Here is a 27,500-nt window from a genome sequence, read left to right as displayed (position 1 = left end):
GGTTTAAAAGATGAATACTGGGTCAATCTTTTGACTAAAATCATTTCAAGACGGTACCCCAGCATGGCTGCAGTCCAATGACTGAAACAAGTACAAGTGAAAAAAATGATAAAATAAGTAAATAAATATATCATCATCATCATCATCATCATCATTTAATGTCTGTTTTCCATGCTGGCATGAAAGAGAATAAGAATGAAAGAATGAAAGCAAGAAGAAAAGATGGTATGAAAGAAAAAGAGAGAGTGAAAGATGGAAGAAAGGAATGAAAGAATGAAAGAAGAAGAAAAGTAAGAATGAAAGAGAAATGAAAGAAAGAAAGAAAGAAAGGAATGAAAGAATGAAAAAAGAAAGAAAAAATAGATAGAATGAAAACAGCAAGAATGAAAGAATGAAAGCAAGAAGAAAAAAGGGGAGAAAGGAAAAGAGAGAGTGAGAGAAGGAAAGAAAGAATGAAAGAAAAAGAGAGAGCAAAAGAGAAAAAGAATGAAAAAAAAGAAAGAAAGAAATACAGAACAAAAGAAAGAAAGAAATACAGAACAAAAGAAAGAAAGAAAAGAAAGAATAAAGAAAAGAGCAGAAGCAATAAAGAAGTAAAAACAGGGCCACTGTGAGCTGGAACGAAAGATGAGCGAACAAATGCCTGTCTGCTCTATCACGGCTGACCTGGGGCTAATACAAGAACATACATTGTTTATTACTCAAATCATGAAATGAGACCTGTGCACTATTATAAAAGTAAAGGTATATGAGATAATGTGAAGGAAATATCTCTGTCTAGCAATGCATCCATGCAGTTCTAAGATCATATAACAAATAACTGATACAATACAATAGCTTTACTGCCTCGCCCATCCCTGCTTTCGTATGCTACCTGTTGAAAGAGATCGACTCCCACATAAGACATATATATATATATATATATATATATATATGTGTTGCCAGCAGCCACACTGTTTCAATTAAGTTTCTTGTATCAAAATCTACAGCATCAGAATCCCAGGAATGATACTATTGACATATTAAACCAGGTTTACTTTGTGTGGAGAAGAATGTTTTGTGTAAGTGGAACACTGTCTAGGAACATACATATGAGTGTGTGTGTGGGAGGATGTGCATATATATATATCATCATCATCATCATCATCATCATCGTTTAACGTCCGCTTTCCATGCTAGCATGGGTTGGACGATTTGACTGAGGACTGGTGAAACCGGATGGCAACACCAGGCTCCAGTCTGATTTGGCAGAGTTTCTACAGCTGGATGCCCTTCCTAACGCCAACCACTCAGAGAGTGTAGTGGGTGCTTTTACGTGTCACCCGCACGAAAACGGCCACGCTCGAAATGGTGTCTTTTATGTGCCACCCGCACAAGCTAGTCCAGGGGCACTGGCAACGATCTCGCTCGAAAATCCTACAGGAGCCAGTCAGGCGGTACTGGCAACGGCCACGCTCAAAACGGTGCATCTCATGTGCCACCCGCACAAGAACCAGTCCAGGGGCACTGGCAACGATCTTACTTGGCTTGCCGGGTCTTCTCACGCACAGCACATTTCCAAAGGTCTCGGTCAGTAGTCATCGCCTCGGTGAGGCCCAATGTACGAAGGTCTTGCCTCACCACCTCAGCCCAGGTCTTCCTGGGCCTACCTCTTCCACGGGTTCCCTCAACTGTTAGGGTGTGGCACTTTTTCACGCAGCTATCCTCCTCCATTCTCACCACATGTCCATACCAGCGCAATCGTCTCTCTTGCACGCCACAACTGATACTTCTAATGTTCAGCTTTTCTCTCAAGATACTTACACTCTGACGGGTATTCACATTGACATTACACATCCAACGGAGCATACTGGCTTCATTCCTTGCGAGCTTACGTATGTCCTCAGCAGTTACAGCCCATGTTTCACTGCCATGTAGCATGGTTGTTCGTTATATATGTGTGTGTGTGTGTGTGTGTGTGTGTGTGTGTGTGTGTGTGCTTGAGTATTTGTGAGTGCATAATGTAAGTATACACACACACACATATACATACACATATATATGTATGTATATATATATGTATGTGTGTGTGTGTGTATATATATAAAGATAAATTAAATATAGAGATATACTATTTATATAACAATAATTGAATTATACCAGTATTTATATGGTATCCAACTGACGTACCAGTGAATTGTATGTTTGACACGCCTCTTTGAAGGATTTCTTTTCCTCAGCTTGTTACTTTATATATATATGTCATCATCATCATCATCATCATTGTTTAATGTCCGCTTTCCATGCTAGCATGGGTTGGACGATTTGACTGAGGACTGGCGAACCAAATGGCTGCACCAGGCTCCAATCTGATGTGGCAATGTTTCTACAGCTGGATGCCCTTCCTTATGCCAACCACTCCGAGAGTGTGGTGGGTGCTTTTAGGAAAACTGAAGACTTGCTGTCAAAAGTGTGTGAATCTGAGAAAGGAATATGTTGAATAAAATCATAATTAACTGATCCTCCTGCATTTTTTTTTTTGCCCAAAGCCAGAAACTTTTCAGCATGCCCTCGTACAGCACATATTACATGACACACTCCATACACGACATTCAGAAGATAGCACTACTAGGCACTGCACCACTACAAAATGCTGCAGTATTAGACAGCGCTGCACACATCCTGCATAGAATATTCTCAGTAGAATAGAAAAATACAGAAGTGATACTAAAACACTGAACTCCCTTGGGTATTGAACAGGGCTGTGTTCAACAGTACAATGAAATTATACAATAAAAGTTTGTGACTACTGAATGAAAATAACAACAACAACAACAACAACAACAATAATAACGATGATGAGGAGGAGGAGGCGGAGGGGAGGGAAGGGGAGGGAAGGGGAGGAGGATTATGAGATTATGATGCCAGTGGTGGTGATTTATAGTGTGCACAGAGACACAAATTTGAAGGGAAAAAGGCACGGTCACGTACATCGAAGCTAATACATATTCGGTTATTATTATTTTATCATCGACTTCAGACAAGTATGAAATGCATTCATTTTTATCGACCTCAGATGGATAAAAATGCATTTATTTTATCGACCTCTGAAGGATGAAAAGCAATTTCTACCAACCCCCATCAGGAACTGAATTAAGAGCATAAACAGATAATTATGAATATTCAAAGGGTTTATCATTACTCTTTGATATCAAACATTTCATTACTTGCCTTTGCTGTTTAACATATAGATTGGTTCTCTATTAACGCAGTATAGAGAAAGTATTCAGCTATTAATTGGATTTGTGAGAAAATTAGCTGTTTGGTTTTTATGATCAGTACTATACATTTTAATACGTAAATGTCAAAACTGCATTTCTGATATCACAACCTTATTATTATTATTATTATTACTAGTTTTGCTTCTATCTTGTGAATTCTACTTTTGGTTTATTACCAAGTTCGTTAGGGTCGTTTATTTTTCTTTACATGAGACTCTGAGTACTTCTCTGTGATGTTACTCTTGTCTTTATTAAATCTAATTCCCCCACCACCACCACCACCACTTGTCATTGGTTGTTGTTACGTAACCACCAGGTTTGTCATCACTCCTAATTGGGCACACTTTTTACGATCTGAAACATTGCAGCAGTGACCATCCCACCTCATGTCCTTATGGTGGTCAAGCATAATGTATGCAATGATTGTATCATCCGAGTCATTTTGTAAATATTTGAGCAACTTTGGAAACAACTTCCTTTTGTCCTTCCTCTCTTCCTCCTGCCACCCCCACCATCCCCATCACGGGGGGGGGTCCTGAAAAGGAGTTATATGCACTGACTTTCTTCCACTAAAAAAAGTCATTTAGAAAAAAACATCATCATCATCATCATCATCATCGTCATCATCTTTTAACGTCCATTCCCCAGGGGTTGGACAGTTTGACAGGAGCTGGCAAGCCAGAGAGCATCACCAGACTCCAGTTGTCTGTTTTGGCATGGCTTCTATGGCTGGATGCCCCTCACTGACACCAACCCCCTTACAGGGTGTACTGAACACTTTCTACATGATGGTGGCACAGGCACCTTTTATGTGATACTATCACATAGATGTCTCAAAGGGCATGTAGTATTGAGTGAGACTCGACTGTTGTTTTTTGCAGGTTGAGCAATAGTATAGAGGGTCCTTCTATAAAAGAACTGGAGTTCACTAAATCAGTAAAGCATTCCAGCAGTGACCATCCCACCTCATGTCCTTTTTGTCAAACATAATGGATGTGATAATTATATGCTCTAAGTCATTTTTTTAGCATTGGAGCCAATTTGAAGATGACTTCCTTTTGTCCAACAACAAAAAAAAAGAACATTTTCTTTCAACTCAGCTGAGGAAAAAAAATGAGAGAGAGAGAGAGAGAGAGAGAGAGAGAGAGAGGGGGGGGAGAATGCTAGCATGAATGAATAAAGATATGATTTTTGTCAAAATAGAACTTAGAGGAAAGAAAATATGTGAAAGAGAGAGAGAAAGATAGATAAAAAGAGTGGTGGGGAAGAAATAGTAAGAGTCAATGAGTGCAGATAACAGAAATGGAAAAAGACAGAAAAGAGAGGAAAGAAAGAGATATGCATTTGTGTTAATTTGTTTGAGGGCTTTTGTGAGTGTATGTCTTTCTGTTTTTTTTTTTTTTTTTTTAGTTGTTTTTGCTAAGTGCTGAGTAAATTTTAAGAAAATTTAATCTTTTTGTGGCCATCTACAGTAACACCTTCAAGGGCTTATTCAAACAAATTGGCATTGACACCTGCACTTCATTCTTTAATCTTTTTTTTTTCTTTTAATCTGTCAGTCTATTGGATTCTTTTGTTGATCTGCTAAGTTACATGGATGTAAACAAACCAACACCGGTTTCAAACAGTGAGGGGGGGGAACAGACACAGACACAAACACACACACACATACACACACACACACACACACACACACACATACACACCATGCACATACACGTACACACGAATAAATACGAACGCGTGTATACATGTATATTTTTGTGAATGTGTGTACCTATGTATAGGTTTCTATGCAGGTCTGTATTTGACTGGATTACAATGAAAGTTTCTTTCTACCTTTTACAGACTTATTGGCACTTTTCGTATCATTCTTCAAGAATTAATCGAAGTTGGTCACATCGAGGTATCAGACACACTTCTTGACAGTAATAATGTAGCTATGAAGGTAAGTTGAGAAATAAATAAATAAATATTATTTTTAATTTTGTTGTTATCTTTTTCATTTCCTTCTTCCTTTTCATGGCTCTCATTAATTCTCTTCATATTTATTCTTGTTGACCATTTATTTTCTTTTAATTAAAACAAGCATTTGTTTGAGTTATTTGGTTTATTTTTTTTGTTTTTCTTTTTTGTTTTTCAGACTAAAGTCGACTTTGAACTTACCTATAATGCTCCAGATGGTTCTGTTGGTATCTGGCAAAAGGGTGGTTTTGAAGATGTCCAAGCTGAGGAGGAAGAGGAAGGTGAAGAGGGTGAGGATGGTAAGCAGTTGATAATCAAAAACCAGAGACATTCCTTACCATCGAGTCCACAGAAATATGGAAAGATGTCAAAGTTTAGTGCTGTTGCTGCTCGAGGTTCTTTTGGTATATCTCCAAGTGGGTAAGTATGGGAGAGTGGGTGAGGGAGCACTAGGGGAAGAATTTGGGAAACACACAAACACATACACACACATACACACAATTCTTTAAGGTGATGCCCCAGTATGGTCACAATCAAATGACGGAAACAAGTAAAAAATAAAAGATAAAAGATACGCATACACACACATACATGTGCACATACACACACACACACACGTACACGCACCTGCGCACATACATGTTTTGGATTCCACAGAGTCTGCAGCTACCAGACTCTAATCCCAAGGTATTTGTGAACCCTGATGCCATGATAAGAAGACACTTGACCAAGATATTGCACAGCAGAATCATGTGCCTGCATGCAGATCAAACATCTAAACCATGCAACTATGCTTTGCACCTCTGCAAATAAATCCTCTTAAAAGTGTTAAGATTGTCTTAAGCAGATTTCGCAGAAATATGAGTTAATGTTTAAAGTAAGTAAATAACGGACGACCATCAGTCAATATGAAATTAATCTTTTAAATGTGAGAATGCAGAGTACACAAATGTTGACATTTAACATTAAACAACACTCGACGAGAAGTGCAGGCCACTTTTCTGCATGACAATACGTGGTTTATACTAAAACCGTATTGTTTTATCATGGAATTGTTCTATAACAAAATTCTCTGTTAATTCTGGCATGAAATTTCATGTGGTTTTAGTCACGAATGTTTGGCTTTAAGTTGGAATGTATAGAAGGGATGGAGATGTTGGATAAGTGGAATGGAAACTTTTAAATTTGGTATGGAATTGTTTGTTTTTCGCCTACATTGGTACAGTGATAGATGCATGAGTGGCTGTGTGGTAAGATGTTTGCTTTCTAACTCCATGGTTCTGGGTTCAGTCCCACTGCGTGGTCGTGGTACCTAGGGCGAGTGTCTTCTATTATAGACATATATATATATATATATATATATATATATATGCATATATATATATGCATATATATATATGTGTGTGTGTGTGTGTGTATATATAAGATTGGCTCCTTTCAGTTTCCATCCGTTAAATCTACTTACTTACAAAGCTTTGGTTGGCCTAGAGTAAAAGACACTTGCTCAAGGTGCCAGCACAGTAAGACTGAACCCTGAACCATGAGGTTCGGAAGCAAGCTTCTTACCACACAGCTGCACCAACACCCACTAAAATAAAATATATTTAAAAAAGACAATAATAAAATGGCAAGAAATTTTGTTTTTTCAAAAAAAGCAAAAAAAAAAAAAACCAGCAAGGAACACAATAGCTGAAATAATATTAAGTAAATATTTTCTCAGCATTTTGATGGCTTTTATCACGTATATTGATATAAATATATCAGAATAATAGCAATGTTTGAGATAAGTTATAAGAAAACAAGGAAGACATACAGAATAACTGTTCAATGGTGTTGTCTATGTTTCCTTTACGAATTGAAGAAAAGGAGAGAGAGAAAGGCACTAAGAAAGGCAGACAAAGAAACAGAGAGAGTGAAAGCAAAGCTTTAGTTTTATCGGAATTAGTAGCAGCACAATAGCTGAGGAAAGTTTTTTTGTCTAAGAATAATAAGAACTTATAAAAAAATACTTGTGTGTGTGTGTGTGTGTGTGTGTATTGTGTCTGTAGGTATAGCGATATATTATATATATATGTGTGTTTGTATGTATATGTATCTATATATATCTGTCTATATATATATATATATATATATATATATATATATATATATATATATATATATATATATATATATATATATATGTAGACACACATATATACACATATACATTAATCTATGAATATATATCTATGTATATATATATATATATATATACATATATATATATATATATATATATATATATATATAGATGTGAACATGTGCATGTATATGTAAGTATAAAGATATACGTATATATATATATATATATATATATATATACACACACACGCGCGCGCACGTATACATTAATCTATGAATATGCATATATATATACATGTGTGTGTGTGTGTGTATGTGTGTGTACATAAATACATGTATGCGTATGCATGTATGTGTGTGTGTGTGTGTGTGTGTACATAAATACATGTATGCGTATGTATGTATGTGTGTGTGTGTGTGTGTGTTTGGGTGGGTGTAACAACAATAATAATAAGCTCATTGTATACTGTGCTCAATATATATATAGACTCTTTTAGTTGTCTAAGTCATTAGGCTGCTGCTATGCTGGACACCATCTTGAAAGGTCTTTGTCATTTATATTGATTCCAGTCAATACTTATGTTTAAGTCGGGTGATATATATTAATTGTACCACTAAGTTACTGGAGACTGATGCAGACATAGAGTCAGGCACACACAGACACACACACACACATGCTCACACATACATACATATGTACGTATATATATATATATATATATATATATATATATATATATACATACACACACATAGAGAGAGAAAAAGAGAGAGAGATGATGTATATAAGTAGGCACAGGCATAGCTTTTATGGTAAGCAACTTGATTCCCTGCTGTATGGTTCTGGGTTCTGTTCCGCTGTGTGGTACCTTGGGCAAACACCTAATGTATATATATATATAGCTGCAGGCTGACCAAAAGTCTTGTGAGTGGATTTGGTAGACAGAAATTGAAAGATCATATATGTATATATATATGTATATGTATATATATCTTTTATCTTTTACTTGTTTCAGTCTAATGACCCAGTAAGGCTGCAATCATTGGACTGCAGCCATACTGGGTCACCACCTTGTCATCATCATTGTCATCATCATTGTCATCTTCATTATAATTGTCATAGTCATTACTAAAATCACCAGCATTGTCATCACTACCATCATCAACATCAGCACCATCATTGTCACCACCAACATCATCACCATCATCTTTGTCATCGCCATCATCATCATCGTCGTCGTTATCATCATCATCGTTATTATTGTCAACGACCTCCCTTCCTCCTCTTCCTCATTGTCATTGTCCATCATCGTCATCATCTTCATCACCATCATCATCATCTCTGTCATTGCCACCATCACCCTCTTCATTGTCATCGTCATCACCGTCGTTGTCTTCTCCCTCTTCATTACCATCATTATCATCATCATCATCATCACTTGTAACAACCATATACAAAATATCTTTGGAAATTGTCTTTAAAACTGAAATGGCTCTACCATAAAGCAAGGCCTATTATGGTAATGGCTTATGTTCTGTCCATCAACTGTCCATCAGTTTATCCATTAGTGTCTTATTGTATGCATGTGTGTGTATATATGTCACTGTATTTCTTTGTGCGTATGTGTATATTTGTGTGTGTGTGTGTGTGTGTTAGTCTGCGTCCCTGAGTGTATGTGTGAAGCTTGAGTGACGATGTTTGAAAATCCAGAATAACATTGACCATTAGAAGTTTCTGTAATGTCTACTTACTTTGGCCATAGACAACAGCTTAGCATCAAACTGTCTTTTTTTTCTCTTTTCTTCTTTTGTTCCTCTTCTTCCATTCTCAACCATTCTATAGTATTGGGAATTACTTGAGTTGGAAGAAACGGTTCTGACATTATAATCAATGACATATACTGAAAGATGTCTTTTGTAACAAGGAACTACATACAATGAATGTAAAATTCATATAATATATATATGTATATATATGTATATATATATATACATATATACATATATATATATATATATATATATATATATATATATATATATATATATATATATACATATATATATATGCACACACATACACATTATGTATACATATAATATATATACATATATGTACATATGATATATATATATATGTATATGTATATATATATATGTGTGTGTGTGTACATATATATATATATATATATATATATATATATATATATATATATATATATATATATATATATACATATGTATACGCGGCTCCGTTGGATGTGTAATGTCAATGTGAATACCCGTCAGAGTGTAAGTATCTTGAGAGAAAAGCTGAACATTAGAAGCATCAGTTGTGGCGTGCAAGAGAGACGATTGCGCTGGTATGGACATGTGGTGAGAATGGAGGAGGATAGCTGCGTGAAAAAGTGCCACACCCTAACAGTTGAGGGAACCCGTGGAAGAGGTAGGCCCAGGAAGACCTGGGCTGAGGTGGTGAGGCAAGACCTTCGTACATTGGGCCTCACCGAGGCGATGACTACGGACCGAGACCTTTGGAAATGGGCTGTGCGTGAGAAGACCCGGCAAGCCAAGTAAGATCGTTGCCAGTGCCCCTGGACTGGTTCTTGTGCGGGTGGCACATGAGATGCACCATTTTGAGCGTGGCCGTTGCCAGTACCGCCTGACTGGCTCCTGTAGGATTTTCGAGCGAGATCGTTGCCAGTGCCCCTGGACTGGCTTGTGCGGGTGGCACATAAAAGACACCATTTCGAGCGTGGCCGTTTTCGTGCGGGTGACACGTAAAAGCACCCACTACACTCTCTGAGTGGTTGGCGTTAGGAAGGGCATCCAGCTGTAGAAACTCTGCCAAATCAGACTGGAGCCTGGTGTTGCCATCCGGTTTCACCAGTCCTCAGTCAAATCGTCCAACCCATGCTAGCATGGAAAGCGGACGTTAAACGATGATGATGATGATGATGATGATATATATATATTTTATTCTTTTTTTTCCCTTTTATCTGTTTCGGTCATTTGACTGCAGCCATGCTGGAGCACTGCCTTTAGTTGAACAAATCGACCCCAGGACTTATTCTTTGTAAGCCTAGTACTTATTCTATTGGTCTCTTTTGCCGAACTGCTAAATTATGGGAACATTAAACACACCAGCATCAATTGTCAAGCGATGGTGGTGGTGGTGGTGGTGGGGAGAACAAACACGGACACACAAACATACACACACACATATATACAACGGGCTTCTTTCAGTTTCCGTTTACCAAATCCATTCAAAAGGTGCCACGCAGTGGGACTGTACTCGGGACCATGTGGTTGGGAAGCAAGCTACTTACCACACAGCCATTCATATATATATATAATATGTATGCATGTATATATATATATATATATATATATATATATATATATATATGTCTGTGAGTGTGTGTGTTTTTGTGTCCATGTTTGTCCCACCATCACTGCTTAACACTGCAGTTTGTTGTGCTTGAAAAGTCACACCAAGCTAAGTAAAGCCTGGTTGCCCTTGCAAACAGGCTTGTCCCTTGCATCCCCATCCAGCTGAGCATCCCTAATCTTGCAGGCTCGTAAGTGCTGGTTCCACACGAAAAGCTGCCATGCCAGTGCTGTGTAAAACACCCAGTGCACTCTGTAAGGTGGTTGGCATTTGGAAGGGCATTGATCTGTGAACAACCCTTCAGCTGGTCATCTTCTGTCAAACCGTCAAACCCATGCCAGCATAGACAATGGACATTAAATGATAATGATAATGTGTGTATGTGTGTGCATATCACTTAACACCCGGTGTTCATTCATTTATGTCCCCGTAACTTAGCAATTTAGTTCATGTTCCTGTAATTTAGTGGTTCAGTAAAAGGAAACCAATAGATTGAGTACGAGGATTTTAAAAAATAGGGACCGGGGTTGATTTGTTCAACTAAAACTCTGTACATGTCTTTGTGTATGTTTACATGTATGTATGTGTGTGTATACATATTTGTATATACATACAATATACATGTATATGTATGTATGTAAATCTATCAATCTATATCTGTATCTGTAGATATCTATATCCATATATCTATATATATATGTGTGTGTGTATGTGTATACACATACACACACAAATATATAAATACATATACATACATGTGTGTGTATATGTATACATACATATATATATATATGTATATATATGTGTGTGTGTATGTACATATATATGTATATGTGTGTGTCTGTGTTTGTACATATATATGTATATATGTGTGTGTGTGTGTGTGTGTGTGTGTGTGTGTGTGTGTGTGTGTGTGTGTGTGTGTGTGTGTGTGTGTGTAGAAATGTGCATCAATGTATGTATAAATGGGTTTTACATATTTACACATATATTCCTCGGTTGTGTCGGTTTATGACTCAACATTGACGCGTCTCCACAATCACACACTTTTAGCATCTGTGAAAATTTTAATAATGCAAATATCAGTCAAGCTCTTAAAACAAATATATGTGCGTGCATGAGCGCATGCATGAATGCATGTGTGTGTATATTTGTATGTATGTCTGTGTGTGTCCATGTGTGTATTTGTATGTATGATATATGTATGCATGTGAACATGTGTGTGCATATGCATGTATGCATATGTGTGCATTTGGGCATGTATGTGTATGTGTATGTGTGCATTTGTGCATGTGTGTATATCTCTGTGATGTAGGTGTGTACTGCGTGTTTTTTTTTTTTGTATGCGTGCATGTGTGTGTATGTCTGAGTGTGTTTGAGTGCATATGTGTCAATATGTAGCACTAAGGAAACAACACTTATCTTTTCCTTCTCCAATTACTAAAACTGTTTTCTGAAGATCATTGTCACCAGAAACCTGGACAGCAACATAACACCATGGTATAGACGTAACAACAGCTAATATTGTTGGTCTGCAAAGACAATCTGTCTCAGTAAGAAAGCTCACTTTATACAGAAACATATATTTAGTTGGTCATGTCATCGATCCCTCTATCTGAGCCAAATATTCTATCCGTTTTACGTATTAAAAAAGCCAGATCTAACCTCTCAGGCATAACCTACAATGTCATTCTAAAATCTCAGAGCTATGAGATAATGCACGATTAATTCAAAATAATCCTTTCTACTATAAGCACAAGGCCTGAAATTTTGTCGGGAGGGGTATAGTTCATTATGTCAGCACCAGTGCATAACGACCCTGAAAGGATGAAAGGCTGACTTGGTGGAGTTTGAACTCAGAATATGATGATGAACAAGATACTGCAAAGCATTTTACCCATCCTGTTAATAATTCTGCCAGCTCACCACTTTTATTAATCCAAAATAATATGAACCAATAAGCATTATGTTTGACAGAGTAATTTGAAGGTTAAAGGGTTAAGCAAATCATATCAGGCTCAAGTATTCCACCTGTTTTACGTTTTAAAAAAGGGTCAGATCTCGCCTCTCACACCTACCCTACAATGCCATTCTAAATTTGCACGACGACATCATTGAAATCTCAAAGCCATGAGAAAATGCATGATTAATTCAAAGCGATTTAAATAAATATTACATTTGACAGCGCGTTAGAAAGGTGATGACTTCTGGCTTCTTAGAAGTTGTTTTATGGTGAGGTAGTTTTCAGTGAGTGTCTTCAATGCAAATAAAAAGAAAGAGGAGACTTCATGACTTCACACATAAGAAAACTTTCGGGGTCAATAAATTAAGTACCAGTTGTGTACTGGGGTCGATGTAATCAACTATCCCCCTCCCACAAAATTTCAGGTCTTGTGCCTTTAGTAAAAAGGATTATTATTATCACTGTCTCTTTTGGGGTTTATAGATTGTAGAGCTATGACCAAACTATGGGTTTGGGGTACTTTCGAGAAGATATCGCTCGACTGACTTGTACTCTTCTCAATATGCTGGATGTTCCCAGTGGACTACCGTCATCATCATTACTGTTGTCGTTGTTATTTATACTCTTTACTCTTTTTACTCTTTTACTTGTTTCAGTCATTTGACTGCGGCCATGCTGGGGCACCGCCTTTAGTCGAACAAATCGACCCCAGGACTTATTTTTTGTAAGCCTAGTACTTATTCTATCGGTCTCTTTTTGCCGAACTGCTAAGTTACGGGGATGCAAACACACCAGCATTGGTTGTCAAGCGAAGTTGGGGGACAAACACACACACACAAACACATACACACACATACATATATATATATATATATATATATATATATATATATATATATATATATACATATATATGATGGGTTTCTTTCAGTTTCCGTCTACCAAATCCACTCGCAAAGCTTTGGTCGGCCCGAGGCTATAGTAGAAGACACTTGCCCAAGGTGCCACGCAGTGGGACTGAAACCAGAACCATGTGGTTGGTAAGCAAGCTACTTACCACACAGCCACTCCTACGCCTTATATTTATTATCTTTTCTTCTTTTATGAACACAGGGCTGCAAAGTTTAGTTCATTGGTCAAGAATGTGATGAAACAAAAGCCAGAAGACAGTAACAAGCAAATACTGGGTGAAGCTGAAGCAGGTAAGAAAAATATGGAATATGGCTAAATGGTCAAGAAGCTAGCTTTGCAATCATGAGATCAAATGTGTGAGCCCTGGTCGGGTTTGTTTGGACACCTTCCCTCCTAGTTTCAGATTAATCCAAGTGTTGTCAGTAGAAGTAAAACCCAACATAATAACAACATATTAGTACCGTATTTGATGGTGTACAACATGTCTAATAGATTCAGAACTGAACTGACAAATTGCCAAGTAAAAGTCACGGATTAATAACAGTCATTTCACATGATTGGCCAATTAACTGACCAGTCAGCATCGAGTCATCATATGATGCAGCCTTCTTGTACATCTCTTAACATGGGTTATAAATAGATGACTTTTAAATGCTGATCTTTGTAGAGTGTCAAATTTAGCTGGGCAAGATGTGCCACCAGTCTTGCCAGGCGTATTTGCACAGAGACTGCATATCCTTTGTTGTTGTATTATTTATTCAATACCAACATGGAAAATATTTTGTGTGGTGAATAAAGTTTCTGTAAAATTGTTAACAAGTGTTGTGCATCATTTATAGCAAACCAGAACAGAACCTGACTCAACCACCAGCATCTTCCATATCCTTCATTCGATGACCTATGATAATTTGTAACCACCTTGTACAGTGAAGGTATGGTTAGTGGTTAGGGTAAATTCATGAGTTCAATTCCTGGCAACACTTTGTGTTCTTGGCCAAGACATTTTATTCCATGTTGCTCCAGTCCACTGAGCAGGCTAAAATGAGTTGTACCTGTAATTCAAACACCAGCCTTATCACCCTTTGTGTCAGCTCAATGTATATCTCAAGACCTCAGCCAGATTTGAACTCAGAACACCATGAACCAGAACAAAAACCACAAGATATTCTAGACTTTCCAATTTACCAATTCACCTCCTGTTTTTTTTTTGTTGTTGTTTGTTTGTTCTTAATTGTCTTTTATTAATTCTTTGATATTTTCTTTTGTGTCGTTTCCAGAAGTCCTGTCTGTTGAAGGCAAAAGTGCTAAAATTGCATCTTCAATATTATCAGCATTTGGCACGGATTCAACCTGCACGGAGGATGATCAACGCAGTGAAAGCACTGGATCAGCTATTATGACACCTACTAAAATGCACCGGTAGGTACACAACAATAATAACAATAATAATAATAACAATAATAATAATAATTCTTTTTTATCATCATCATCTTCTTCTTCTTCTTTATCATCATCATCATTTTCTTCTTCTTCTTCTTCTTATGCTATATTCTTCAGTCCTGTGAAGGCATGGCTTAGTGGTTAGGGTATTCAACTCATGATCGTAAGGTCGTGAGTTCAATTCCCGGTAGCGCGTTGTGTCCTTGAGCAAGACACTTTATTCCACGTTGCTCCAGTCCACTCAGCTGGCAAAAATGAGTGGCACCTGTATTTCAAAGGGCCGACCTTGTCACACTCTGTGTCACGCTGAATCTCCCTGAGAACTATGTTAAGGGTTCACGTGTCTGTGGAGTGCTCAGCCACTTGCACAGGCAGGCTGTTCCGTTGATCGAATCAACTGGAACCCTCATTGTCATAACCGACAGAATACTAGATTCTTCAGTCGTATCAAATGTTTAGCTGTACAACAACATAGATTTGTTTTGTGGTTTCTATTGCTTAATTTGATCAAAGTAATTAACACTTCTTTGTTCCCATGCTTTTATTTCAGACCGAAAGTAGATCATCATATGGAACATGCATCTTTACGAGCGCAAGACTTTCAAGTAAGTGTGTGTTTTAGCATCTACATGTCTCATAAAACATATGTATACACTTGCACTTTGAGTAGGCCTATATGTTATAACTGGTTTATATTAAAGAATAAGGTATATTGTGAGTCGGAGTCAGTATAGTTTTACCAACTCCAACTCTGACTACCCCTTAATTGTTTCTGACTCCGACACTGACTCCACGACTATGACTCTGACTTCACTGCCCTTGTATATACTATGAGTCCACTGCATCTTATAGCAGAAACGGTTGTAAGCTAATGAAGTTCTTAACATAATTGTTTATTCCATTGTCATCTAATTTTCTTATATATATATAATTTTCTTATATATATATATAATTTTCTTATATATATATATATATATATATATATATATATATATAGAGAGAGAGAGAGAGAGAGAGGGGGTGGGGCGAGAGAGATACCCGTTATTGGGTATCTTAGATCTAAGATCTAAGATACCCAATAATGGACAAATTGCTGTCCTGATTTTGACGTAAATATTTCACAAATTCTGTCTAAACATTTCATAACTAATTGCCAATTATTTTTTAATGCTGATTTTCGTTGCAGGTTTGTGTGACCATCATAGAAGCTAGGCAATTAGCAGGATTGAACATGGATCCTGTTATCTGTGTGACAGTTGGTGACCAGAAAAGATACACCAGTGTGAAAGAATCGACTAACTGTCCTTATTATAATGAGGTATGTATAAAGTCTATTTTGTGTGTGTGTGTGTGTGTGTGTGTGTGTGTGTGTGTGTGTGTGTAGGTGGGTGTTATTACTCATCATCATGATTGTCATCATCATCATCATCATTGTTGTCATCTTCGTCATCATCATCATCTTTTCTTTCATCCTCTTCTTCATCACCATAATCATTGTCATCATCATCATCGTTGTTGTCATCATCATCATCATTGTTGTCATCATGATTGCTGTTGTCATCTTCGTCATCATTATCATCATTGTCATCATCATCATCTTTTTCTTCTTCGTCATCATTGTCGACATCGTCATTGTCATCATCATCATCATCATCATCATCATCATTGTTGTCATCATCATCATCACCACCCACTTTTCCATGCTTGCTTCAGTTTCTGTCACCTTGATCTACCACTAGCTGAAATGACCTCATCTGCACACACACCACAACTACAGGTGACAGCAATAGTTCACTAACTATCCTGGTTGATCCTGCCCATTGACAGCTTTGTCAATGTCTGTTCACCATTTCAGCTTCCAGTGATATCTGCCAGTGGCTCAATAAGTTCATTTGCCAAAATAATTCACTTCCACCACACTGCATCCTATGATTTCAATGTACCCTAGTTCATGGGGTTACATACTATTTAACCCAATTTCCTTCCTTCACATTGTATTCTTGGTCACTTTTAATTCTAAAGAAACCAAGATAAACTCTAGCATAATAAGCCTACAGACTGAATTTTGATTATTTCATTTCTTTCAATTAATTTTAAATATAACAAAGAATTTAGTAAAATAACTTAGTTATTATTCAGATAGTGTTAGGAACATAAATTGTGACTAAGGTTTGGTGGAAGATTTTAATTCAAAACTTATAGAAACAAGACATTTGTACTCAGAGCCAGAGATGGTTTCAGCCGGGTTGGTAATGAAAGGTCTAATGTCTATTTACATTGGTAATTACCCGTCTATGCTAGAGTTTATAGAAGAGTTTGTAAGTACAATTTTTCACCTCTCAGCTCCTCACAGCAATTGAACCCATGTTGTTTCCCTTAGTCTGAGGGTGACAGACACACAGTGCTGGCTCATTCTAGCCAGATCTAGAACTAAACAACAACAACAAGCATAATCTCCTTACAATTTCTGGCACACCCATCCTGGTGCCAACATCCTGATGGCTTTATCATTGCAATCACATCGACTGTTGCCAATCCAGTCTTAATCCGTTAGTTTAAGTCTGTTATCATTTCTGTCATATTCGTGGTCTCTAATCACATTCTGAATCAAAATTGTCAATATTAAGATAAGACACTGTCATCATCCCCATCCTTATGCTCCTCCTCTTCCTCCTCCTCCTCCTCCTCCTCATCATCATCATCACCATCATCTATTATCCATGCGTGACAAACAGAATCAAATGGTTTCTTCTAGTTTAGCCATGAAGTCAGCAAGTTTCAGTGGGGCTGCACTGCTTCGTTAAGGACAGCTTTACTAACAAGGAATTGTTTAACACAGCACCAGATTCTTTGTTGTACCAGTAATTCAAAGGGGCCAGCCTTGTCACATTCTGTGTCATGGTGAATATCCCTGAGAACTACTTTAAGGGGTATGCGCGTCTGTGGAGTACTCAGCCACTTGCACATTTCCTGAATACAGGCTGTTCTATTGATCAGATCAACTGAAGCACTTATTATTGTGACTGACAGAGAACCAGGCCATATTTATATATTTATATATATATTATGTATATATATATATTATATATATGTATATTGTGTATATATATATTGTGTGTATATATATATATATATTATATATTTATATATATATATATATATATATATATATATATATATATACACACACATTGTGTATGTATATATATATATACATATAATGTATATAAATATATATACACACACCCTCACATATATACACACCTATACATATACATGCATACATACATACATACATACATACATACATACATACATTCATACAGACAGACAGATATGCTAATACTTATAGACAAGTGTTTGTGCGTATATGTATATTCACACACATTAACCTTTGCCTGAATGTCATCAACTGAACATTTATCATTCTTCATCTTCTACCACACACCTTTTCCTTTCTTCTTTCTTTCCTTTTTTTTCTTTGTTTTTTTTTTTTTTTACTCCTTGTTGAAAAAATACAAATATTATTGTTGTCAACATCATTAACGTTAGTTTCCCCTCCACTGTCACCAACAAAAGTAACAACAATTACTATTTTCATGGCTTAGACACTGTCTCTGGTATAACATCGTATTACATTGTCTTGAGGCTGCCGTATCATTTTATTCTGAGAAATAAAATCGTTTTTTCTGTTCTTGGATGAAATCTTAATTCCCCATCTTAAATTGTATCCAGACAGTGAACTTCTGTTGCCTGGGTGCAGTAAGTGAAAAGACATTTTAAAAAGAAAACATAACTGAAAGGAGAAAGAATAAATATCATCACAGGAATTCTCTTCAGTTCCATAAGAGGGCAAATAGTAATTTACCTGTATCGAAGCATTCAATACTGGGTAGAAGAAAATTATTTTTTTGTTTAGTTACTCTTTTACTTGTTTCAGTCATTTGACTGTGGCCATGCTGGAGCACTGCCTTTAGTTGAGCAAATCAACTCCAGAACTTATTCTTTGTAAGACTAGTACTTATTTGATTAGTCTTTTATGCCGAACCGCTAAGTTACGAGGAGGTAAACACACCACCATCCCTTGTCAAGCGATGTTAGGGGGACAAACATAACACACACACATACATATATACATATATATGACAGGCTTCTTTCAGGTTCCATCGACCAAATCCATTCACAAGGCTTTGGTCAGCCTGGAACTATAGTAAAAGACATTTCTTCAAAGCACCATTAAGCGGAACTGAACTCATAACCATGTGGTTGAGAAGCAAACTTTTCACCACTCAACCATGCTTCACAATTAAACGGTTAAACTCATTGTCAGTTTTCTATTGAGTTAGCCACAGAATCGGTGCTGTGTTATTTGTACCTGTCTTTTTAGCTCTTAAAGAGTTAAAAGGTGTGATGTAACTCAAAGGGATTTCATCTTAGATCTGAGATTAATATAATTGATTGATTTCTAAGAAGGGCAGAAATGCACAGATTTCCCCCCAAGGGTTACAATATTCTTCATTTATCAATTGCAGTCGATGACAGCTATGGTATTTTAACAACCTCTGGATGATGAATGGTAAAGTGCAAAGCTACCATAGCTAGTTCTTCCACTAGACAAAATATATTGATTTTTTTAATTCTTTTTTGGCCACACAAACAATAACAGCAACAGTTGTTGGTTGTGGCTTTTATTTATTATCGTCATCATCATCATTGCCACCGTCATCATCGTCATCATCATCACCACCATCATCTTCCTCCTCGTTCTCCTCCTCTCCTTTTCCTTCTCCTTCTCTTCTTCTCCTTTTCCTTCTCCTTCTCTTCCCCCTCCACCTCATTATCATCGTCATCATAGTCATCATCATCGTCATTATCATCATCATCATCATTACTATCTAATATCCACCTTTCATGCTGGCATGGGTCAGACGTTTTGACAGGAGCTTGGATTTCACTGCATTTCTTGTTTCGTAAAAATATCAGAATCCCCAAATTTTAACTCTTTTAAAGATGTTTTATGCAATTACGAAACTAAATTCCTTCATTTAAAAAAAAAACCATTGATTCATCAATAATTCTTTTTCTTTCATTATTTCAGTATTTTGTATTTGATTTCCACATGGCTCCAGCTATGCTATTTGACCAAATCATAACATTAACGGTAAGTACAGAGAATTTTCTTTTTATTTATTCTCTCTTTGCTTTTTACACACACACACACACACACACACACATACATATATGTACATATGTGTGGCTGTATGTATATATATATATATATATATATATATATATATATATATGAGAATATTGTAGTTCACTTGAAGCATTGTGCATTGTTTGTAAAGAATAAAAAGTTTAGGAAGGTATAACAATGCACTATAGAACAAAAAATGGACTATATACCTGTTGTAACTTGGTAAACTATAGTCCGATGATATTTCGGAATTAGAATTCCTTCTTCAGATCTTATTTGCTGGAGTCTCTGCTATATATATATATATATATATATATATATACACAATATGGGGGTTTAGTTCACAAGTGATCTTAACGACTAGGTACACTAGGTAAGTGCTGTAACGGATTATGCTTTTTTTTTCCTCTCTTTCTTCATCTCCTTATTCCTTTATTCTTGTCCTCTTTAACAATTATATATATATATATATATATATATATATATATATATATATATATATATATATATATATATATATATATACATACATATATGTATGTCTGTATATATATATATACATGCATATATGTATGTCTGTATATATATATATATATATACAGACATACAGATGCTAGCCACTAAACCGGTTTTATTTTTTCTCCCTGTTTATTTCTGTGTTCCTTTCTGTTGAAGAGCATAGGCTTGAAACATTAAAGACTTTCTCACTTCCTGAGTGTTAAACTAATACATCTGTTTGTTGTTTACGCACCTGTCTTCTTCTTTTGTTTTGTTTTTTGTAAATTTCAACTATATATATATTCCTGGTGAAGGCCAGTTTTTGGGGGTTACCCTGGGTTTCCTGTCCATAAAAGGTTTAACTTTATGGCATATCTTCAGACCTCAAGACCTGTTGTCCTATGTAACCCTTTTCCAATACTCAGATAGTTTCCAGTTCTCCATGTCAGCTAAATATGTTTTTAACTATAATTTTAACCTTTATGCTCTCCAACACCATTGACTGTTCAACAATACATCAGTCTGTTCCCGAAAAAAAGGAGACATAAAAAAAATTAAAAAATCACATTAGCATGAACTCCCTGTAATTGTTAATTTATTAATTATTTTACTTTAATTTTCATGGCTTCCCTCCACCCTCCCAGCATGCATTTCACACATTCTCCCATCCTACAGAAGACCAAGTATCTGAGTGATATTTTTTTTATATCTTTTAGTTATTTTTCTTTATGCATTATACTCATGCATTATACTGCTGATTGTTTTTCCTCGTCAATAAAATATACTAAATTATTGATAGCTGATGTGTGCCACTCAAAAAGATGCATTTAACTAAATGGCAGATTAATAGATGCAATTAAACTAGTTACAGATACATTATGGTTCTAAGAGACATAACACTATTAATAGACACAAAATGCATTATACGACTAAAAGGTTCCATTATTCAACTATATTCAACGAACACAGCCACAATGACTATGTTTCCGACAGAGATGAGATCTATGGACTGAAATAGTTTCATGAGAAATTAACTCAGTTTCTTTGTATTTATGATTAGGTGATATTTTATTGATGATATTGCCACTGTTTCACACATGGACTAAAATTAGTTATTTACATTGTTTAAGAAAATTTGTTGTATGTAGGTGCGGGCATGGCTTTGTGGTAAGAAGTTTGCTTGCCAACCACATGGTTCTTGGTTCAGTCCCTCTGTGTGGAACCTTGAATGAGTGTCTTCAGCTATAGCACCAGACTGACCAAAGCCTTGTGCATGGATTTGGTGGATGGAACTAAAAGAAGCCTGGCTTAGTGGTTAGGGTATGCAATACTTTATTGATAATATTGTTGCTGTTTAACACATGGCCTGAAATTTAGTTATTTACGTTGTTTAAGAAAATTTGTTGGAAGGTAGATGTTATGTGAAGATGATGATTAGCAATAATTAAAATGATATAAAACATGGAGACTTGTTCATCCTCTAAATTTATTTGCTCTTATTTTACAATTTTATACAGATCAAGTCTCCATGTTCTATTTTGTTATAATTATCACTAATAGCCAGTCCAGTGAAGCAAGCTCAGAATTAGCCATTGGAGGAATTTGCAGAGTGACCAATAACTAATAGAAGTCATAGACATTAAATACTGATCGATGTAGTTAGCCGTAAACAGGAGCATATATATATATGATAGGCTTCTTTCAGTCTTCATCTACCAAATCCATTCTCAAGGCTTTGGTCAGCCTGGAACTATAGTAAAAGACATTTCTTCAAAGCACCATTAAGCGGAACTCAACCATGACATCTGTCTGAATGATATATCCCTCTAAACTCACACACAAACACACATATATATATATATTTAAGTGCTGGATTTGTTCCTAGTAGTACATCAATAAAGCACATTCATTGCCTATGGCTACCTGGCGTCATCCACAGTAATTACACACAATTGTCGCTGGGTCTGCCTCAAAAATTCCTCAGTGTACATTGAGTATGAAACAAATGATAGAGATGGAAAACTTGGAAAGCTTTATTGCTCACACCAATAGTTGTGAGTAATAAAGTTTCCTGAGTAATTTTGTTACATGGCACCTTGGGCAAGTGTCTTCTACTATAGCCTCCAAAGCCTTGTGAGTGGATTTGGTAGATGAAAACTGAAAGAAGCCTGCCAGATATGTGTGTGTCTGTGTTTGCCCTCCCACCATTGCTTCACAACTGATGCTGGTGTGTTTACGTCCCTGTAACTTAGCAGTTTTGCAAAATGTGACCGATAGAATAAGTACTAGGCTTACAAAGAATAAGTCCTGGGGTCGATTTGTTTGACTAAAGGTGGTGTTCCAGTATGGCCACAGCCAAATGACTGAAACAAGTAGAAGAATAGTAGTAGTAGTAGTAGTAGTAGTAGTAGTAGTAGTAGTAGTAGTAGTATAAATATAATCGTCAGAATTACAGCATGTCCTTCTGTAAATACTCATGAAGCCAAGCCAAAAGAATACACACACACACACACACACATGCATACACATATATACATATGGCTTAACCGGCCAAAACTTCAAAGTCACAGTCAATAATATTCATGTTTACGAATAATAAATTTGTTTTCCACAAAAGTATAGAGTAACCCATCAGATTAATGTAAAAATATTTTTATTATAACTGAACATAAAAACACTAATGTATATATATAAATACATACAAACACACACACCCACACATACACAAATATATTATATATATATATATATATATATATATATATATATATATATATATATATATATATATATATATATATATATATATATATATATATATACATACATACACACACACACATACAGAGACATATATACAGTTGAATGCTGGTTATAAAATCTCACTCGTTCCAAAACGTCCATAAATTCTAAACAATATATTTATGTGTAAATGAAACAATGACAGTAATAACAATAATAATAATAATAATAATAATAATAATAATAATAATATGAATAATGATGACTAAAAATTTAGAATATTGTCATGTTGTATTAAGATTATTGTTTTAGAACATAGTCTCGCAATTGAACAAATAATCAGACAATCTTTCTCTGTATTACTGTAGATATTTCAGTGATTAAACCAAATCATTTCCTTTATGGGAATAATATTTGGATATATGTATCTAGGAGAGGAAACCAGTAATGACAACACAATTTTTAATGGGATCTAGGAAAATAAATTCCCAACACAGAAATCAAATTCATTCTGTTTGCTAATCATTTATTTGATGTATTAGCATAGTTGTTGTAGTTGATGCTGCTGTTGCCATTGTCATCGTTATATGCACGTATGTTGTGAATGTGCTTATACATATATGTGTGTGCGTGTGTGTGTGTGTGTGTGTATGTGTGTGTGTGTGTGCATATATATATATATATATATATATATATATATATATATATATATTTATATATATATATGTATATATATATGTATATGTATACACACACACACACACACACACACACACACACACACACACACACACACATATATATATATATATATATATATATATATATATATGTATGTATGTATGTATGTATTTATGTATGTATGCTTACCAACCACATGGTTCCAGGTTCAGTCCCACTGCTTAGCAGCTTGGGCAAGCGTCTTCTATTATAGCCTCAGGTGGCCCAAAGCCTTGTGTGTGAATTTGGTAGATGGAAACTGAAAGAAGCCTATCGTATATATATATATATATATATATATATATATATATATATATGTATATATATATATATATGCATATATCGGGAGAGAGAGAGTTAAAAAAAGAGAAAGAAGGAGAACAAGAATAGAGATATTTCTGCACTCTTGTCTTTTCTATATATAATCTGTGCTCCGGATAACAAGATATTTTGGAAAACAATTTGATTTCTATTCATGGACACTGACTTTCAAACAATTAAAGAACACAGGGGGTTTTAAACATTGCTCATCTACTGTGTCCTATGTGCTGCACAGGCATATATAAATATATATAAATACACATGTATATATATATATATATATATATAAATACATGAATATATAAAAAGAAACAGAGAAAGATAGATAGCTAGATAGATAGACAAATAGAAAGATGGTTACATAGATACATATACATATATATATATATATATATATATATATATATATATATATATATATATATATATATATATATATATATGTATGTATGTATATGTATATACACACACACATATATGCACACACTCACATAAATATATATCTTCATGCATTTCGGCTTAAGCAGTATCAAACTTGTGTAAATAACTGCTTAATTTTTGTTCTGCTTCTCTCTCTCTCTCCTCCTCCCCTCTCTCTCTCTCCATCTCTCTCTCCATCTCTCTCTCTCCATCTCTCTCTCCCTCTTCTCTTCATCTCTCCTCATCCACCTCTCTCAAAGTCATAGTTAGGATATCGGCAGCGGCAGGCTTGGCTATTGATATATTTTCTCTTCATAAGGTATTAGAATAGAATTTCAATGAACATAGATACTGTATATTGAAATATATATATAATCCCTAATATTATTATTATTATATATATATGTATGTATGCATAAAGATATATAAAGATATCTACATATTTTTTTACTATGTTTTCTCCTGAAAGAATTTACATACATGGGGCAATGGAAAAATGGAAAAAGAGAGAGAGAATATATTCCAACGAATTAACCTATTGATTTTGACATCAAAAGACAATCAGCTATTGTTTATTGTTTTTAGATGTCTTCCTTATACCTTTTGTGGCTTTGTTGTCATGGAACATGTGACTTGCCGGTGGTAACGGTGGGGATGGAAAAAAGGGTATCTTCAAAGCAATATCTTTACATATGTGTGAAATGCATGTGTCATCACCATCATCATCATCATCGTCGTCTTCATCATCATCATCATCATTGCCATTATTATCATCATCATTATCATCATGATTGTCGTTGTTATCGTTGCCGTCGTCGCCGTTGTTGTCATCACCATCACCATCATCATGGCCATCATCATTTTCATCATCCTTATCATTGTAGTCATCTTCATCCTAATCATCACCATCATCATGAGCAGCAGCAGCAGCAGCAGCAGCAGTAGCAGCAGCATCTTCAAAAGCATATTTTTACATATGTGTGAAGGCATGTCATCATCATCACCATCATCATCATCTTCAAAGCGTATAATTACATATGAATTAAGATGCGCACTTGCCAAAACTTGGAAATCAGTGTCAATAAAATGAAAGTATATATTGGTTCTTTTACACTTGTATTGTCTCCTTTATTCAGTCGATGTTCATTGGTTTTTATGGAAATCACACTCACACACACACACACACACACACGCACGCACACGTCTGTGCATGTTTGGCTAGATGGATGGATGGATGGGTGGATGTACGGATGTACACTCATTATTTCAGACAATGAGTCCGATAAAGAAACACCATTTGCACAAGATTTTTTTTAGGCATGAGGAAATAATCCAGTTCTACCAAAGCAGAACAATGAATATAATGAGTTCTTGCAGGACGAACTGCTACTTCTCGGCATTGATGGTGGTGGGGGGTCACTGCATCAGTTCTACTGAGATGCAATTAGAATGTTGCAGAAAAAAATTGCAAGAAGGATTCTTCAAGCTGAGTCAACCAGGGGGAGACATAAGGGGTAGATCAAGAATGAGATGGTCGGATGACATCTGTAATCAAAGTTGGTCAAGCTTAGGAATCTACTTGGAAAGCTTAATGACAATTGCTTCTGATAGGACCCTATGGAGGAGGTGCCTGAGGGGTTTCAACCCCGCCATGACCCTCCCAGGAATAGTGAGAAGAGAAATGAAGAGAAGCTGGATGGATTGGTGGAAGGATGGATACATGCATTTGTATCATACACACCTATATACTTATATAAAATATAGACATAAATATTCATTAAACATATGCGTTTATGTGAGTAATCCTGCGATGAACTAGTGTCCCATCCAGGTGGGGAATCTATACACCATGGAAACCGAGAAGCTTGTGAGTCGACATGACTCGAGAAGGTAGCTTTATCTTTACCTGTACCAAGTCTGTATACATGTGACTGAGGACCACTACAACTCCGAACATTCAGAGCTGGCTCACCCTCCACCAGGTGAATGCCAGCACAAATACAAGTACATGGAAACCACATAACTGGCTTTTTGAGCGCTAGGACATAAAACGGTACTTAACTTACTTCATTATTTTTATCAGTTTCAATCTTTCTTTAACAGTAGAGAAGAGACGCAATGGACAAGACATTCCTAACTATACGAAAGGAGGAGATAATATCTATATAAATATGCTGCAAAAATCTAGAAGTGTCCACAACAAATAATTCCTGCAACAAGATGAGAGGGTCACAGCTGTAATGCAGTTGTTTATAGATTTATTTGATCAAAACTGACTTCAAGATAAACAACTGCATCAATCATTTTCCCCCCCAGTAAGTCCATCTCTGCGAAATTCTCTTCTTGTGTTTTTCCCTGCAGATGTTGACTTAGAGTTGCCTAAGTTGAACATTAATCTGAGAGTGGTTACAAAGGCCTTGGGCACTGTCCCTCTTCGAAGGATGTTATACAGAAAGAAAATTGCTTTGATTCGATGACCTGGCACAGTTTTATCGACAGAATAACTTTGTACAGAACTAGTTTGCTGTTATCACCAAAAATAGATAT

General features: G+C 35.9%; 1 protein-coding gene across 15 annotated transcripts in view; it reads left to right on the top strand.

Moving 5' to 3' along the window:
* The window catches only part of LOC106870412 (otoferlin), a 532,367-nt gene that overhangs the window by 161,747 nt on the left and 343,120 nt on the right, over positions 1-27,500 (top strand). For all 15 annotated transcript variants that reach the window (XM_089340507.1, XM_089340505.1, XM_089340502.1 and 12 more), the window contains exons 4-10: positions 5,109-5,208; positions 5,404-5,645; positions 13,817-13,905; positions 14,893-15,034; positions 15,606-15,660; positions 16,242-16,373; positions 20,154-20,216. In XM_089340507.1, the coding sequence (XP_089196633.1) occupies positions 5,109-5,208; positions 5,404-5,645; positions 13,817-13,905; positions 14,893-15,034; positions 15,606-15,660; positions 16,242-16,373; positions 20,154-20,216 (823 nt within the window). The remainder of the gene's footprint in view (positions 1-5,108; positions 5,209-5,403; positions 5,646-13,816; positions 13,906-14,892; positions 15,035-15,605; positions 15,661-16,241; positions 16,374-20,153; positions 20,217-27,500) is intronic.

The sequence above is a fragment of the Octopus bimaculoides genome, chromosome 23 (assembly GCF_046866305.1).
Source record: "Octopus bimaculoides isolate indiv1 chromosome 23, ASM4686630v1, whole genome shotgun sequence".
NCBI classification, from domain to species: Eukaryota; Metazoa; Mollusca; class Cephalopoda; order Octopoda; family Octopodidae; genus Octopus; species Octopus bimaculoides.
This window is presented reverse-complemented; position numbering and strand designations above follow the sequence as displayed.